This window comes from Perissodus microlepis, chromosome 3 (assembly GCF_051167445.1).
Source record: "Perissodus microlepis isolate ML-2025 ecotype Zambia chromosome 3, ASM5116744v1, whole genome shotgun sequence".
Taxonomy (NCBI): Eukaryota; Metazoa; Chordata; class Actinopteri; order Cichliformes; family Cichlidae; genus Perissodus; species Perissodus microlepis.
Window position 1 is genome coordinate 43146956 of NC_140463.1, and position 14544 is coordinate 43161499.

Below are 14544 nucleotides of genomic sequence, written 5' to 3' on the forward strand. Positions count from 1 at the left end.
CGCCACACCGTATCATTCTTCACTTTCAGTTTCATTCATTTTAGATTTCATTGGTAAATTCACTTTTAATCCAAATACTTTTTCTCTTTAAAACTGTGTTTTTCAATCACAATTTACTCAATACAATCCCGGAAAAACCACATGAACCATCAACCTGTGTTTGACACTCGTTCAAAAGTATAATGATGGGTTGGTGACACAGTTCTTATCTTCTCAGTCCAGCACATGAATACAAAAGATTGATTATGGCTCATGTCTACACACAAAACTCTAAAGATTAGAACAGACATTTCCAAAACTCAAACTGCATTTCTCTGCATATTGATCACTTACATTTGTGATTTGTCTTTGATTACGAATGAAGATGATCACCAAACTGTAGGAAAAAGTTCTGTTTTAGCACTCTGAACTTTTTTAACACACAAGGCTGAATGTCAAGTCCTTTAACCCCCTCAGCTTTGATGGCAGGGGGCGGCCAGGGGGGACCTCAATCTCTCTCTGCGCCACGTTACTCGACAGAGCCAATCATGTTCTGCAGTGTGATGGTGATGAACCAATCAGACCTGTCAGATGTGGCAAAATGTAGGACAAGCTGGCGTTTTTAAATCTGAGAAGTATACTGCTGCTTCATTAGGTGTGGACTGCTGTACTGAAGAAGGAGACAAGATGAAGATGTCCTTTGTGAATGTTTTCCTGCTCTGCTCTTTATGTAAGTAAAACAAATTTACTTGTGTAAACTTTTGATCTTCATTTGTGTGAAACTGAGTCTGTCTGAATTATTTCAGGTGCAGCACAGTTAAGTGAAGTCTCTCAGCCTGAATCTTTGAAAACAGTGACGATTGGCGACTCAGCTACAATTAAATGCTTCATAAAGAGCGCATCAAAGAAAACCGTGTGGTACAAGGTGACTACAGGGAGGAAACTACAGCTGGTGGTAAAAACTAATTCTCAGTATAATGTGAGAGAGTTCAGTGATGAATTTGTTAACCGTTCTTCAGTTAAATTTGACATGACTAACAATCATCTGACCATAAATAAAACATCATGGGAAGATGTTGGAACATACTTCTGTGGAGTCTTACACATAAGTGAGGTTCAGTTTGGGTCAGGAACATTTCTGATGTTGACAGGTACGTTTGGACATGTTTGCATTTCACATAATTTCAACTGAATATGAACACAGTGCTAATAATCACAGTCCAAATGGTTTGTTTTCCAAGGTGCAAAGACAATCAGCGACTCTGTCGTCCAGCAGCCAGAATCAAAGTCAGTGAGGTCCGGAGACTCTGTGACTCTCAGCTGTTCTGTTCACTCTGCTCAATGCACAGCAGAACTCACTAGTTTCATGTGGCTGAAAAACTCGGATCATTTTGCTCCAGAGATGATTTATTGCTCTGACAATAAGAACAACATCTCCCAGAGAACTGACAGAGGACGAACTACCTGCAAGTACAACTTTGTCGTCAGTAGCCGGGATGACGCTGGGGTCTACTACTGTGCCGTCAATGCATGTGGACAAATACTGCTTGGAAATGGGACAACAATCAATAATGGTAAGACACTAGCAGTGAATTTTTAAACTTTTTAAGGCTTCTACTTTAAGGTTCAACGGTTTTTAAATGTTTCTTTAAAGTGTAGTTTCCAGTAGATTAGATCCAAAGACAACAAGTTTGTGAAACTTTGCCAGATTTGTCCTTTTTATCAGAATGTCAGATCAAATTAAACCCTTTAAAAATAACAGCCCCCAAACCCCACAAACCGCTCAGTCAAGTGGCAGATCCTCCTCTCCGAGATAAGTGTTTGTCAAAGAAATGTGGTAGCTTTGAAGAGATCAGAGATGAGATAAGGTTTTCACTTGCCAACAGGTTATCACAGAGAAAGTTATAAAAGGAATTCTAAATATGGTGTTTACTTTATTTATTTATTTATTTTTATCTGTTTCTCTCCTGTTTGAATTTGGCTCATTTGTGTAGAAAAAGAAATGCCTGTGGTCAGAGTAAGTAGCTAAACTTACAAAAATCCAATTTGTCACAATTAGTTTTCTCTAAATCAAATATTAAATGTTAAATCATGTATCATGTTTACAGCAGACGCTGAAAGCATATCACTGAGTCCGACCGTTATTGCACTGATGCTGTCAAACATGGTTCTTGGATCTGTGACGCTCCTCCTTGTAGTGACATTTTGCAAGACAAGAATGAAAAAATCTGCAGGTGTGTAAAACTTTATGCAGGACGAGATCCACATTCTGTTATTCTGCAGTAACTACTAACTATAGGTATCTTTTAATGTTTGTGTTTTTTCACAGAAGCGGCCGATGAAGGCGATCAGGTGAGAGTTTGTCTTAATCCATCCATCCACCCCATGATGGCCTATCCCAGTCATCAAAGAGCAATAGATTATTTTATTAGAATTTCCTTTGTTCACAGACTGGTGATACAGTCATCTATACATCTGTGGGTTTGGCTCACAATAGTATCAGGCCCAGACAACCTACAGTAAAAGCCAATGGAGACGCTGTAATTTACTCTACACTTAAACCCTGACAACAGAACATCAAAGTTTCATCAGGGGAATACGACCAAGCTATGACAAATAATGGCTAAAGGATGTCTTGCAATGCTCATGATGGTTGCTGGATTTTGTTCTGTGTGTGTCTTGTGCCTTTAAGAGTTTCTGCAGGTTCTTCCTGATTGGAGATCTTTCTCAGTCACTGAAGCTTAGTACATTGCGGCAACTTCACCTAAACTGTATTTTTATATACTTAAGATTTAAAAACCAGCATGATTTCCATGGAATGTCATATTTAAAACCCTGCTTATCACTAACAGAATGTATTTCTCTTCAGTTATTTACTGTACGTTGCACTGTAGAGACAAAATGTACTGTTTTAAAATAATGCTACTTTTGGATGAAAGTCTTTCCATTTCACAAATTGTCCTGAAGAATGCGGTGCTACCTTTCTTTTTGTGGGTGACTGAGATGTGAACGTGTGGAATTGTTTGCTGTGACTCTACAAACCACTTTGCTCGCTATAAAAAATAACTTCAATACATACGTGGCAATTATTGCCTGTGGTGGGCAAATACTGTTCTTTGCGCTGTTACATTCAAATAACAATATTACTGAGAGGCAGAAATAGGTTGTGGAGCTCAGCTCCTGAAAACACATCTGTATAAACTGCACACTCATTACTGACTTTTCAAATAAAAAGCCACTCATAGGCAGCTATCACACTTATTCTCACGTGATTGATACATTGTCCACAAAAACAAACTATTTCTATTATTCATTTTACATCTCTCCTCCAAAAGTGTGCTTTAAAATGGGCACTCCAAAAGAGGAGGGTCCACACCTTAGTGTAAAAAAAATGTTTGAAAATTGTTATCATAGTTTTAAGAACGTACAGGTAAGACAGCACAGGCTATCATTAGTAATACGACAGATTCTTTGGTCACATCTCCCACAGAAGGACAAAAACTTTCAAACACCACTCAGATGGGATGTTAACACAATAAACCGTCGTCTTTGTGGGAATCATTGACACAAAGTTGATTTGCAGTCTGTCTGAGGGCTCAAACATTCTGTAAAGTTTTATCCATCTGTTTTACATTTTCAAAACTCAATTTTGATTAAGTTTTTGTATTTCAGGAGATGAAGATACGATAGCTATGAAAAGAATTATAACTTAACTATACAAGTCAGATGTCTTGATGCATGCTCAATCATCCAAGTAACAAAATCCCAAAAAGTTATTTCTGTTCATCTGGACGTAGCCATGAGAGAAATGTTTCATCACTTATCCACTTGACCTCTTCAGTCTCAGCTGACTGCAGATTTTCCCAACCGTAAAAACAGTACATTTGCATAATGACTGAAACTGGCACCACTGACTAACAATGACGTCAGTTTCATGATCTGTTTATAAAGTTGGGGAAACCTGCAGTCAGCTGAAACTGAAAAGGTCACTTGGCTAGCTGTCAACAGTCTGGTTAACAGCTAGCTGGCCTGGAGTGCACTTGCAACATATGGTAACACGTTATTATAGCAACCAAATTATTTCCATTATTGCCTTCACGCAAGATCTCACCCCATGGGGTCAAAATAATCACAAGAACAGTGAGCAAAAATCTCAGAACCACACGGGGGGACTTTGTGAATGACGCGCTGAGAGCTGAGGCCAAAGTAACAAAAGCTTCTATCAATAACACGCTACGCCGCCAGGGACTCAAATCCTGCAGTACCAGTTTTGTCCCCCAGCTTAAGCCAGTACATGTCCAGGCCTGTCTGAAGTTTCCTGTAGAGCATTTGGATGATTGAGAAAAGGATGGGGAAAATGTCACATGGTCTTTTTGGTAAAAACTCTACATGTTTGGAGGAGAAAGAATGCTGAGTTGCATCCAAAGAACACCATACCTACTGTGAAGCATGGGGGTGGAAACATCATGCTTTGGGCTGTTTTTCTGTAAAGGGACCAGGATGACTGATCCATGTAAAGGAAAGAATGAATGGGGCCATGTATCGTCAGATTTTGATTGAAAACCTCCTTCCATCAGCAAGAGCATTGAAGATGAAACATGGCTGGGTCTTTCAGCATGACAGTGATCCCAAACACACCACTCGGGTAACAAAGGAGTCGCTTCATAAGAAGCATTTTAAGGTCCTGGAGTTGCCTAGTAAGTCTCCAGATCTCAACCCCATAGAAAATCTTCGGAGGGAGTTGAAAGTCCGTCTAGCCCAGCGACAGCCCCAAAACATTACTGCTCTAGAGGAGATCTGCATGGAGGAATGGGCCAAAATACCAGCAACAATGTGTGAAAACCTTCTGAAGACTTGAAGAAAACATTTAACCATTTGAAGGGTATGTAATAGTACTGACATTCAATTTTGTTATTGAGAAAATACTTATTTTCCACCCTGATTTGCAAATAAATTCTTTAAAAATCAGACAATGTGATTTTCTGAGGGTTTTTTTTCTAATTCTGTCTCTCATAGTTGAGGTATATCTATGATGAAAATTACAGGTCTCGTTCATCTTTTTAAGTGGGAGAACTCGCACAATTGATGGCTGACTAAGTACTTTTATGCCCCACTGTAGCTGTGTGGAAGATCTAATGCAATTTTACAAAGTTTTGACCATCTTAAAATATGATGTCTCTTATAGATGCATATCTTAAAACTCCAGGAAGTAAAACCAAAACAGCATGAAATGCAGTGGTGAAAGTATTTTTCAACTACACCTTAAATGAAGTTGGTGAAGTGTGAACAGGAGTACATGTGTGAAAACAGTCGCCCACGACCACAGGAGGCTTTACACTTTGCAAAAGTTATGACACAACACAAAGAAATTAGTGTACAGTTTGTTTACTATGGTTAAAAAAAGCAAAACCAAAGAAAACCACTGAGTAGAAACAATGTAATGTAATGGTGAGAAATAGATGCTGACACAGACAAACACAAAAAACCCATCTGATCTATTAATACTCCCGTGTAACCAGTGACTTGAGTGGAGGGTGCAACCTTTAAAGTAGCCAGCTCACAGCAGTTGATTTTTGTTTTGAGTCCTGTGGTGAATAAGGTGAGAACAGGTTTCCACTGGTGGAAACTTGAGACCTAGCTTGTGTACAGGAAGGCTGGCCTGTGGCTTCTAGGCCACAGTGTGCTCAAGTTCAGACAGAAGAGTCAAGAGAAGCCATTTTGTGTATTGCGTGTTACCTCATTAGTGGCAACAACCCTGTTTAGAAAATGTCTGAACGGAGTAGCGTTCATGTTTAATGCAGTGGGAGATGCAGTATTGAAGTGAATACCATGTAACATTCAGCTTTCCATGAGCTGAAGCATTCCTTTATTTACTTTGGCAAACACTTTACAGTGTTTTAATCACTAAATGTACTATATACTGTTTAACATAATTTATAGTGAAGTGGTTTATAAAGTGATGAAATAAAACCAAGAGTTGGGCATCACAGACATACTTTTGATGTCTGTCGACCAGTGAACAGTCTTAGGTGTTCCTTTACCAATGCAGTCACTAATAGCAATTAGTTATAAGTGGTTGCTATGTTGCTTGAATTGTGCACTGGCTTCTTGAGATTATCCAAATGGGTCAGATGTCAGTTGTCTCATTTCAGTTATGTGTACCCATAACCAACTCAAATGTGTCCATTGAAAAATGAAGGTGACTAATTTTTTTAAAACAGACATTCATGTCCTAAACTACTTCAGAAATTTGCAGTGGAATCATGAACATTTCTGATGCTGCTAAGCTAATCAAACCAACAGTAGTTACATCGACTCCTACTCCCACCCTCGCTATGGGCCACTGTGATATTTTACATGTATGGTATATTATTTCTATGTGATTCTTATTCTAGTGCAGAGCTGTCAAACATATTCCCTGACCTGAAGGTTTAATCTAATCCACCGAATAACTTTACCAAGTGTAAAAATTAAAGTTACACCGTTAACAATGCCAATTCAGTGAAAACACTGCTTGTCCCGCTGCTGGACTGTACTAACATTACCAAGCAGGGAAGTAAATCCTCATTTCTTCTTCATTTGTGGGTTATAACAAAGTTAAATGCTATGGTTTTGTTTAATTACAAAAACTTACCTTTTGAAGCTTTTGTGAAGTTGGATAAAACTTTATAAAGTTTTATATTTTATACATGTAATCATAGTTAATTGACTTAATAGAAATATTGTTGGAATTGCAAATAGAAATTGAATTGTATAAATATATAAACCATGCAATCTATTGCTAAGGAGAGAGTTTATTTTGACTGTTTCCAAAATAGGACCTTCAGACTGACTGGCCAATCAGACACAGTCTTCTCTGTGAAGAGTGGAAAACGTATACAGATTGTGTTCATTCCTCACAGCATTTGAAGCACGATGACACCTCCAACCTGTGCTTTGTATTTCATCTGTCTGTTCGTGGCAAATATGGGTAAGTTGTGCTTTGTACCTTCTTCTTGTTCATTTTAACCTAAAACCAACATGTTTGCTTGTTGCATTCTTATGGTGGAAGATGCATATTTTGGATATATATTACATTTATTTTCACATTTATGTGATTTGTGTCCTCATTTTTTCTCCTCAGCTCATACAACGCTCTTGAAAAATACAGTGTTACATTTTAAACCAGCCCATGTTGGGGAAACTCTGACTTTTGAATGCCAATGTGAAGACAAATCAGCAGTGATGCTTTACTGGTATAAGCAAACTTTAGGAAATAGACCCAGGCTGATGTCTACATACTACAAGCACAGTCGTAATGGTACTTTTCAGGATCCGTTCAACAATCCCCGTTTTTCACTGCTTACTGGAAACTTACTGAAGATATCAGATTTGAGAACTTCAGACTCAGCTACTTACTACTGCGTAATGAGCAATTTATATGACTTTAAATTTTGTGAAGGCACAATTGTCAGTGTAAAGGGTTCAGATCAGAACATCCGAGCTTTAGTCTACCAGTTGTCATCTGAAACCCTACAGCCAGTGCACTCTATGGTTCTGAACTGTACAGTACAACCTGGGACCTGTGATGGAGAACACAGTGTTTACTGGTTCAGAAAGTCTGAAGCAAGTCTTCCAGGAATCATTTACACCAATGGAAGCAGGAACGATCCCTGTGAGAGGAAACCCAACACACAAGGTAGCACCTGTGTGTACAACTTGCCGATGAAGAGCCTGAATCTTTCTCAGCACTATTGCGCTGTGGCCTCATGTGGACACATACTGTATGGAAGTGGGACTGCAGTGAAGGGTAAGTAACTTTGTAGGATTAATTCCTTAAAGCATAAAAGTAGATCTAGATATAATACGTACAACCCATCAAGAATAATGATTTTTCATAAACATGTTTTCCAACTCAGGCTGCTGTTAGCCTTTCTTATCTGACCATTAAAAATGAATTGCGTGGGGATGCTGGAGAAACCAAAGGAAAACATGCAGGTTCAGGGAGAACATATAAACCTTTCTGTTGCAGACAGAAAGGTTCCTGTTTATCAGCAGCTTTACATTTCTTGCTGTGAGGCATAACTGCTGACCACTTCACCGACTTGCTGCATCCATATTAGCTGGAGATAATTGTAAAATGCATTTTCATGGATACTTTGGAATTCTGTCCTATATCAGCCTAAAGTAAATTTCTTTAATTTGGTGTCTTTTTGTGATAATCATGATTAATACCAACAATTTGCAACAACCACTATCAACCAGTAGAAACAGGCATGTTAGTACTGTTTGAACGTTGGTATTGTTTAAGTCTTTTTTTCCCTAAACCAGAAAAAAAAAAAGGCTAAAAGCACTGTCATATTTGTTGCTCTCTGCAGAAAAAGCAGAATCTCTTCTCTTGGTGCATTTCTTCAGTGGAGCCTTGGCATTAACTGCAATCCTGACTGGTTTTCTGGCATTCACGTTGTACAAATTGAAAAAACAGCACAGGCGGTGCGCAGGTAAGTGTTACTCTTTTAAGGCAACATTAAGTTTTGATCGTCCTGTTCCATTGAAATCAAAATAATGTTTTAATTTCTTTTGTAACACCTTCAGAAACTTCTACAACTAGCACAGAGGTAAGAATCGTTTTCTACTATAAAAATTAATAATAGCATAGCATCTTTATTCTTTCTCTCCTGTAAGCTGCTGCAGCCTAGCTCTTTATACAATAATGTCTTATAACGTCTTATACAATAATGGTGGACCATTTTTTCTTTTTCACCAGTTACATCAAGACAGTGAATACAAAGAAAACCTTCATTACGCTGCTTTGCGCAACCACAAGACTAACAGATCAAGAAAAAAAACAGATCAAACCCAGAGTGAGTGCGTATACTCCAGTGTGAAGGAACAGAGGTGAAGAAGTGGACCAAAACTGTCTTTATTTAAGTTGCTCTGGAGATTTCAGAAGAATGTACTTTATATTTGTTTGAAATTGTATAAATTAAAGGTTTGCCCTGTATTAATAAAAGCTCTTTGAAAATGTATTTGGGGGGTTTGCATGAAGTGACCAATGCAGTTTCAACACGGAATGATGATGGTGCATGTCAACAACCAAGCTCAACATTTGAAAGAGAAGATTCACATTCACAGCTGTGCATTCTGCCCCCTCAACACACTGCATGCAAAATTAGCCAACCATGCTTCAGTGCTGCTTAACTGGCATAACATCTACTAAATACCAGGTCAAAGTCATTATGAGCAACTCTTGGTGGGCTATTTTTCTGTTTGCTACACAGAGAAGCATCTTTCCTCTTGCTGATGCGTACCATCAAAAAGAAGACATGTTTTTCTATAGTCTCTTTGGAGTTAACAGTAAAAAATACTCTGTGGTTTCACCAGGATGTCGTAGCATCAGTAGTTCACAGAACCCAGAGGTTGATTTGTCTCATGTAAAAACAAACAAAAAAAAAAGCGCTCTGATGTGTGGTTTATGAGAGCCATGCAAGAGAAGCACTTCATCATAATGTTATACTGGCCTAACATTGTATTGTAATGACAAATGAACTCCACAAGGCAGGCAGCAAACATAAGACATGATTTAAAAATGACCTTTTAAGTAAAGTGTACAAACAACCTGGGGGTACTGAGGATAAGTATCTTCTCTAAGGACACTTCAACATGCAGACAAGAGGAGGTGCAAATCAGTGGTCTATATACAACCACACTTAGACAAGCATCTTGAAATGGCTGGTTTCACAGAGTCTTGGGTAGTAGTGGCTAATGGGCCACAGACGTTATCAGCTAATCATAAAATATTATATTATGGTACAGTTTCAGTACACTGGTGAAAGTTTCCTTGGAATTTTAAGTAACCTGTTACAATTATGAAAGCAGATTAGCAAAAGATGCAGTGCATGTTAAACTTTCTTTGTAAAATAGACCTTAAAAGGGATCCCAAAGAACAAAGCCAGGAAGTAAAAACACAACCAGAGAAACAAACCCTCAAAAAAGAAAAAAGAAAAAAGGAGGGTGTGTAATAGGGAACCACAGAAGAAGATACAAGGATGGTGACAGCTGTTTGCACAAGCTCCATGATTTCTAAATGTGCAAAAACATGTGTTTCTACATGTGTATCCAGTGATTGTGTTTTGGGTTGGCGTTTAATAACAGGTTTCAGGAGGGTTACTTTTGATATGCAATATGTTACAGATTACTATTTATCCTATTAAGAACTTTTAAAAGACAAGGGTTCATCAGAGTAATGTAACTCGTGACATTTGATTCATTGCTTATTGAAAGCGTTTCTAACAAATGCTAGGTGCAGTGGAGCTCAAATTTAAGCACTTACCACAAATGGGTGGACCTTTTCTAAGAAAAAGAAATCACCTAAACCTCTGTGCACTGGTGAGGTTAGCCAACAGGTTCTGTCACACAGATATTACGTGTAAGGTGTGAACATACATTAGGTCAAGTCTTCTAAATATTTCTTGACATGTTTTTTCTACTTGTTGACTCTAACTATAGAAGCAGGATACTTTTATAGACTCTTTGCTGTTAACAGTAAAAATGCCTTGTGGTTTAAGCAGGATGTCTCAGCATCTGTGGCTCTCAGTATGCTGAGGTTGATTTGTTGCCTCTGCTAAAAGTCAGGTGAATGCAGTATATAGTCATTAGAGTAAAAAAAAGCCTTCACAATTCTGGCTTGTGAGAACCATGCATTTAAACCATTTAGCCATAATGTCATTCTGTTTTCTCCTGGCCTGTTCTGCGGTATCCTAAATGACCTTAGATAGCAACATTATGACAACATTATGACAACATTATGGCACATGGCAAGCCAGCATTTCATAGATGTGACAAACTAGCTTCTATATAATGTGCAAAACACAAAAATGGAAAAATTCAGTAAAAGTATTTGGATCCATTGTAACATGATGTAGTCAAGTCAAGTCAAGTCAAGTTTATTTATAAAGCACATTTAAAAACAACCGAGGCTGACCAAAGTGCTGTACAATAAAATACAAATATAAAATACAATAAAACACAAATACATAAAACACCTCACTGATAAAACAATAGATTAAAACAATAAGTTAAACCTTACTAAAGGCCAATGAGAAGAGGTGAGTTTTAAGAGCAGTTTTAAAGGTTCCTAGGCTTGTGGAGAATCTGATGTGAGGAGGTAAACTGTTCCACAGTCTGGGTGCAGCCACAGCAAAAGCCCTCTCTCCCCTAGTCTTTAGTCTGTACCTGGGAACATCTAAAAGCATCAGGTCTGCTGACCTCAAAGATCTCCTGGGGCGGTAAATGCTAAGAAGCTCTGCCAGGTAAGGAGGTGCAGTACCGTTAATGCAGTCAGCAGACTCTGTTAACCGATGTAATTGGTGTTCTTCGGAGTTGGCTTTGAGGTAGTTCTTCTTACAGTTAGTTTTTTCAGCTGCTTCCCCTTGATAGGAATTGGTAAGTTTGGAGTGGACGTTTCTATGTGTACCTAATGGTCCTTTAGTAACTGGCTTGTTCGTGGTACAGATCTTCCAGAAAGTTAGTCTTTCAGTTTTGGTGAGTGGAGTTCTGTTTTTGTTTCATTCAATCTTACTTTTTTAAATTTGCTAAAGTGTAGATATCGGTGTCCATAGTTAGCAGCTTGGTTTCGCACTGGTTAGCCCTGCAAGGCTGAATCTGTTATGAGTGCTGTCACTGACACTTCAGTAAGTCAGATCTGCTGTGTGGAAGATGAAGCTTGAAGCAGCGAAAATGATGGTTTACATTCTTAATGTATTCCAACTCTGGTCTCTGTGTAAGTTACAAAGTCCACTCATAATATCTTTTTATTTGGCATTATATACATAAAACTGATTGTTATGCTACTTATTCCTCTGCTTATTTCAGGCGAAGCACTGTTAATAGACATCTCTCAGCCTGTTTCCTTTCAAGCAGTAAAACTAGGAGACAGAGTTACCATCACGTGTCACATTCAACACGATGCTCCAAGATGAGAGTGTGGTACAAACTGACCACTAGCAAAAGACTGCAGCTAGTGGCTTCAACAGATACTCTGTATAATCTGACAATATTCAAAGAACCGTCTCAGCATTTTTTAGTAAAATCTAAAAGCTTCAAGAGTCATCTGACCATATCCAAGACTATACGGCTATACGGGACGACACTGGTGCATACTACTGTGGCGTGTTAACACTAAATAAGTGTGACTTTGGACAAGGAACTTTTCGCCTGATTAAAGGTACAATGTGTTTGCATTTCAAAAGTTTTTATTGATTAATTTATCTTTTTTTCTTTCTCTCAAATTGACTACAAAGCTAATAACTGGGTCAACCGTTTCTTTTCCAAGGTACAAACCTGATCAGTGACTCTGTCATCCATCAGTCAGAGTCCCAGACAGTGCAGTCAGCAGACTCTGTGACTATCAGCTGTTCAGTTCACTCTGCTGTGCACCAGAACATACTAGTATCACATGGATAAAAAAATCTGAGAATTCTGTTCCAGAGATGATTTATTCATCTGGAAATGAGAACACATGAAAGTGGAGAAATTATCTGCGTGTATAACCGCTTCATATGGAACCCGTTGCCTACTGGTGGTGGTCAGAGGGCATGGTGGCACCAGTGTCCTGGCAGCCTCGCCTCTGTCAGTGCGCCCCAGGGTGGCTGTGGCTACAATGTAGCTTGCCATCACCAGTGTGTGAATGTGTGTGTGAATGGGTGGATGACTGGATATGTAAAGCGCTTTGGGGTCCTTAGGGACTAATAAAGCGCTATATAAATACAGGCCATTTACCATTTTTACCTCACCTTCGACGATGCTGGGACCTACTATTGTGCTGTGACTTCATGTGGACATACGATGTTTGCAAATGGAACCACAATCAAAATTCGCAGTAAGACGTGCATGTTTGTATTAGTAAGTCTAACATACCTAAGCTGATGTAATGTAAATGTAATTATTTATTTGTTCTTTATTCTTCTCTCATTAATGAGATGCTCGTGTCACCAAATTACATGATATCAGCCCTGCTTTTATTGCATTGATGCTTTCAAATATTATCCTTGGGATAACGACTCTTCTACTTGCATGAGCACATTGGAAGAATCACAGAAAAGACCTGAAAAGTATGTAAAATGATACTTTACACTGAACGCTCTCTCTCTTTAACTATCCAGCTGAGAGGCTAAATGTCACTTTATAGTACATAATGCTTTCATTCTATATGTTCACATTTCAAATATATACAGTAACTACCACTGATTGTCTACATCTTTGTTTACAGTACCATCTGAATCTGATGGATCTCCACAAAACAGCCAATGTTTTTGTATCTTTTGTCCTTTGTTTATTCTGCAAGTTTTATACCCTAAAGCTTTCTTAAAAGGCTCATATTATTCTTTCCACACTAGTTAGATACCTTACAACCTAAATGCAAACCGCATATACCAATGATTAGATCCAAAATATACTATACTCAGTATAAATGTGTTAGTTTTAGCCTTTAAATAAGAGGTCCAAGTGCATTTACCAAAACACTTAACTAAAAACTATAGTTAGTCTCCAAAAACCCTGAAATCACTCAAAATCTTTATTTCAGTGATGATGAATAAATCATCAGCAGTAACAAACATGGTTCCTTGACATTATGGAAACTGGAGTCATCAAAGTTTTTAGAAACTTTCTCAGAATAGTGGACTTTTGTGTGTCTGTTAGGCTTTGTTCTAAATGTCTTTGCAGACTCTGTCAATCAAGTTAATCTCTTGAAATTGAGATTTTAAGAGGGTAAAGCTTTAAATTTCTTGTCAGGAAGACAGGGCTTATATTTCCTGCTTTGTTAGGTGAAAGATTATTCCCTAGTAGACAGTGTATTACAATCATTGCGATGGTTTATTCTCATACAAAGTAAATTGGCATTTTGAAACATGAATTAAAGGTTGTGAGAGAGGTACACGTCTTTGCACGTTTGGTTATCTCAAGATCATCCTGGCACTAGGGGTCTCTCTTTTGTTTTCTTTTGTGCTATATTTTGTCATGCAGGAGTTAACTGAAGATTCATTGGCTGCACGAGCTTCGCTGGTTTGATGTGGGCTTGGTGTGCTCAGCTCCCTCCTTCCTGCTGCTTGTCTCTATGACTCTCAAACACACCTACAGCAAGCTCTTTGGCTTTCTTGATTTTGCTTTCTACATTTACTGCCACCTATCTATACATGCATATGCATTACACTGCTGACTTAATTTAATAGTATTGCTGTAAAGAAATTCTGGGAAATGCAACCTCAGAGTTAAGAATTTGAAAAATGTTGTGAGCATTGTGCCAGATTTGTGGTCATAGTTTTCAGCCCTTGTACATAATCAAAAACAACGTAAATACTGGCTTTATAGTGCAATATGTTAGCTATTTGGGAATAAATAGACTTACTGCTATGCTATTACAGACAGGGGATTTCAAGCATAAAAGTGTTGACATTTTATTTGAACTATAACTACATGAGGACCAATGGCCCTTTACCTCATAAAATAAAATATGAGCTGTTGTCTCTCTTTGTCCAAGCAGTCAGAACATGTGTGACGTATCTATATAAATTTCATGTTTTTTCA

The 14544-nt window shown here is 38.2% G+C and overlaps 2 protein-coding genes and 1 pseudogene across 2 annotated transcripts; all 3 read left to right on the forward strand.

The window, feature by feature from the left end:
• The first annotated feature begins 666 nt into the window (after positions 1-666).
• On the forward strand, positions 667-4837 carry LOC146391605 (uncharacterized). The gene is made up of 6 exons (XM_084922874.1): positions 667-709; positions 786-1130; positions 1221-1553; positions 2088-2213; positions 2309-2331; positions 4595-4837. Exons 1-6 carry the CDS (start codon positions 667-669, stop codon positions 4835-4837), a joined length of 1113 nt encoding a protein of 370 aa, XP_084779000.1.
• A 2053-nt stretch (positions 4838-6890) lies between these two features.
• LOC146391606 (uncharacterized) lies at positions 6891-8963 on the forward strand. Its single transcript, XM_084924560.1, has 5 exons — positions 6891-6949; positions 7103-7768; positions 8337-8459; positions 8554-8576; positions 8726-8963. The coding sequence occupies exons 1-5, from the start codon at positions 6895-6897 to the stop codon at positions 8858-8860; spliced, it is 1002 nt and encodes a 333-aa protein (XP_084780686.1). The 5' UTR covers positions 6891-6894; the 3' UTR covers positions 8861-8963.
• Positions 8964-11697: 2734 nt separating this feature from the next.
• On the forward strand, positions 11698-13036 carry LOC146391607 (uncharacterized; annotated as a pseudogene).
• Positions 13037-14544: the final 1508 nt, after the last annotated feature.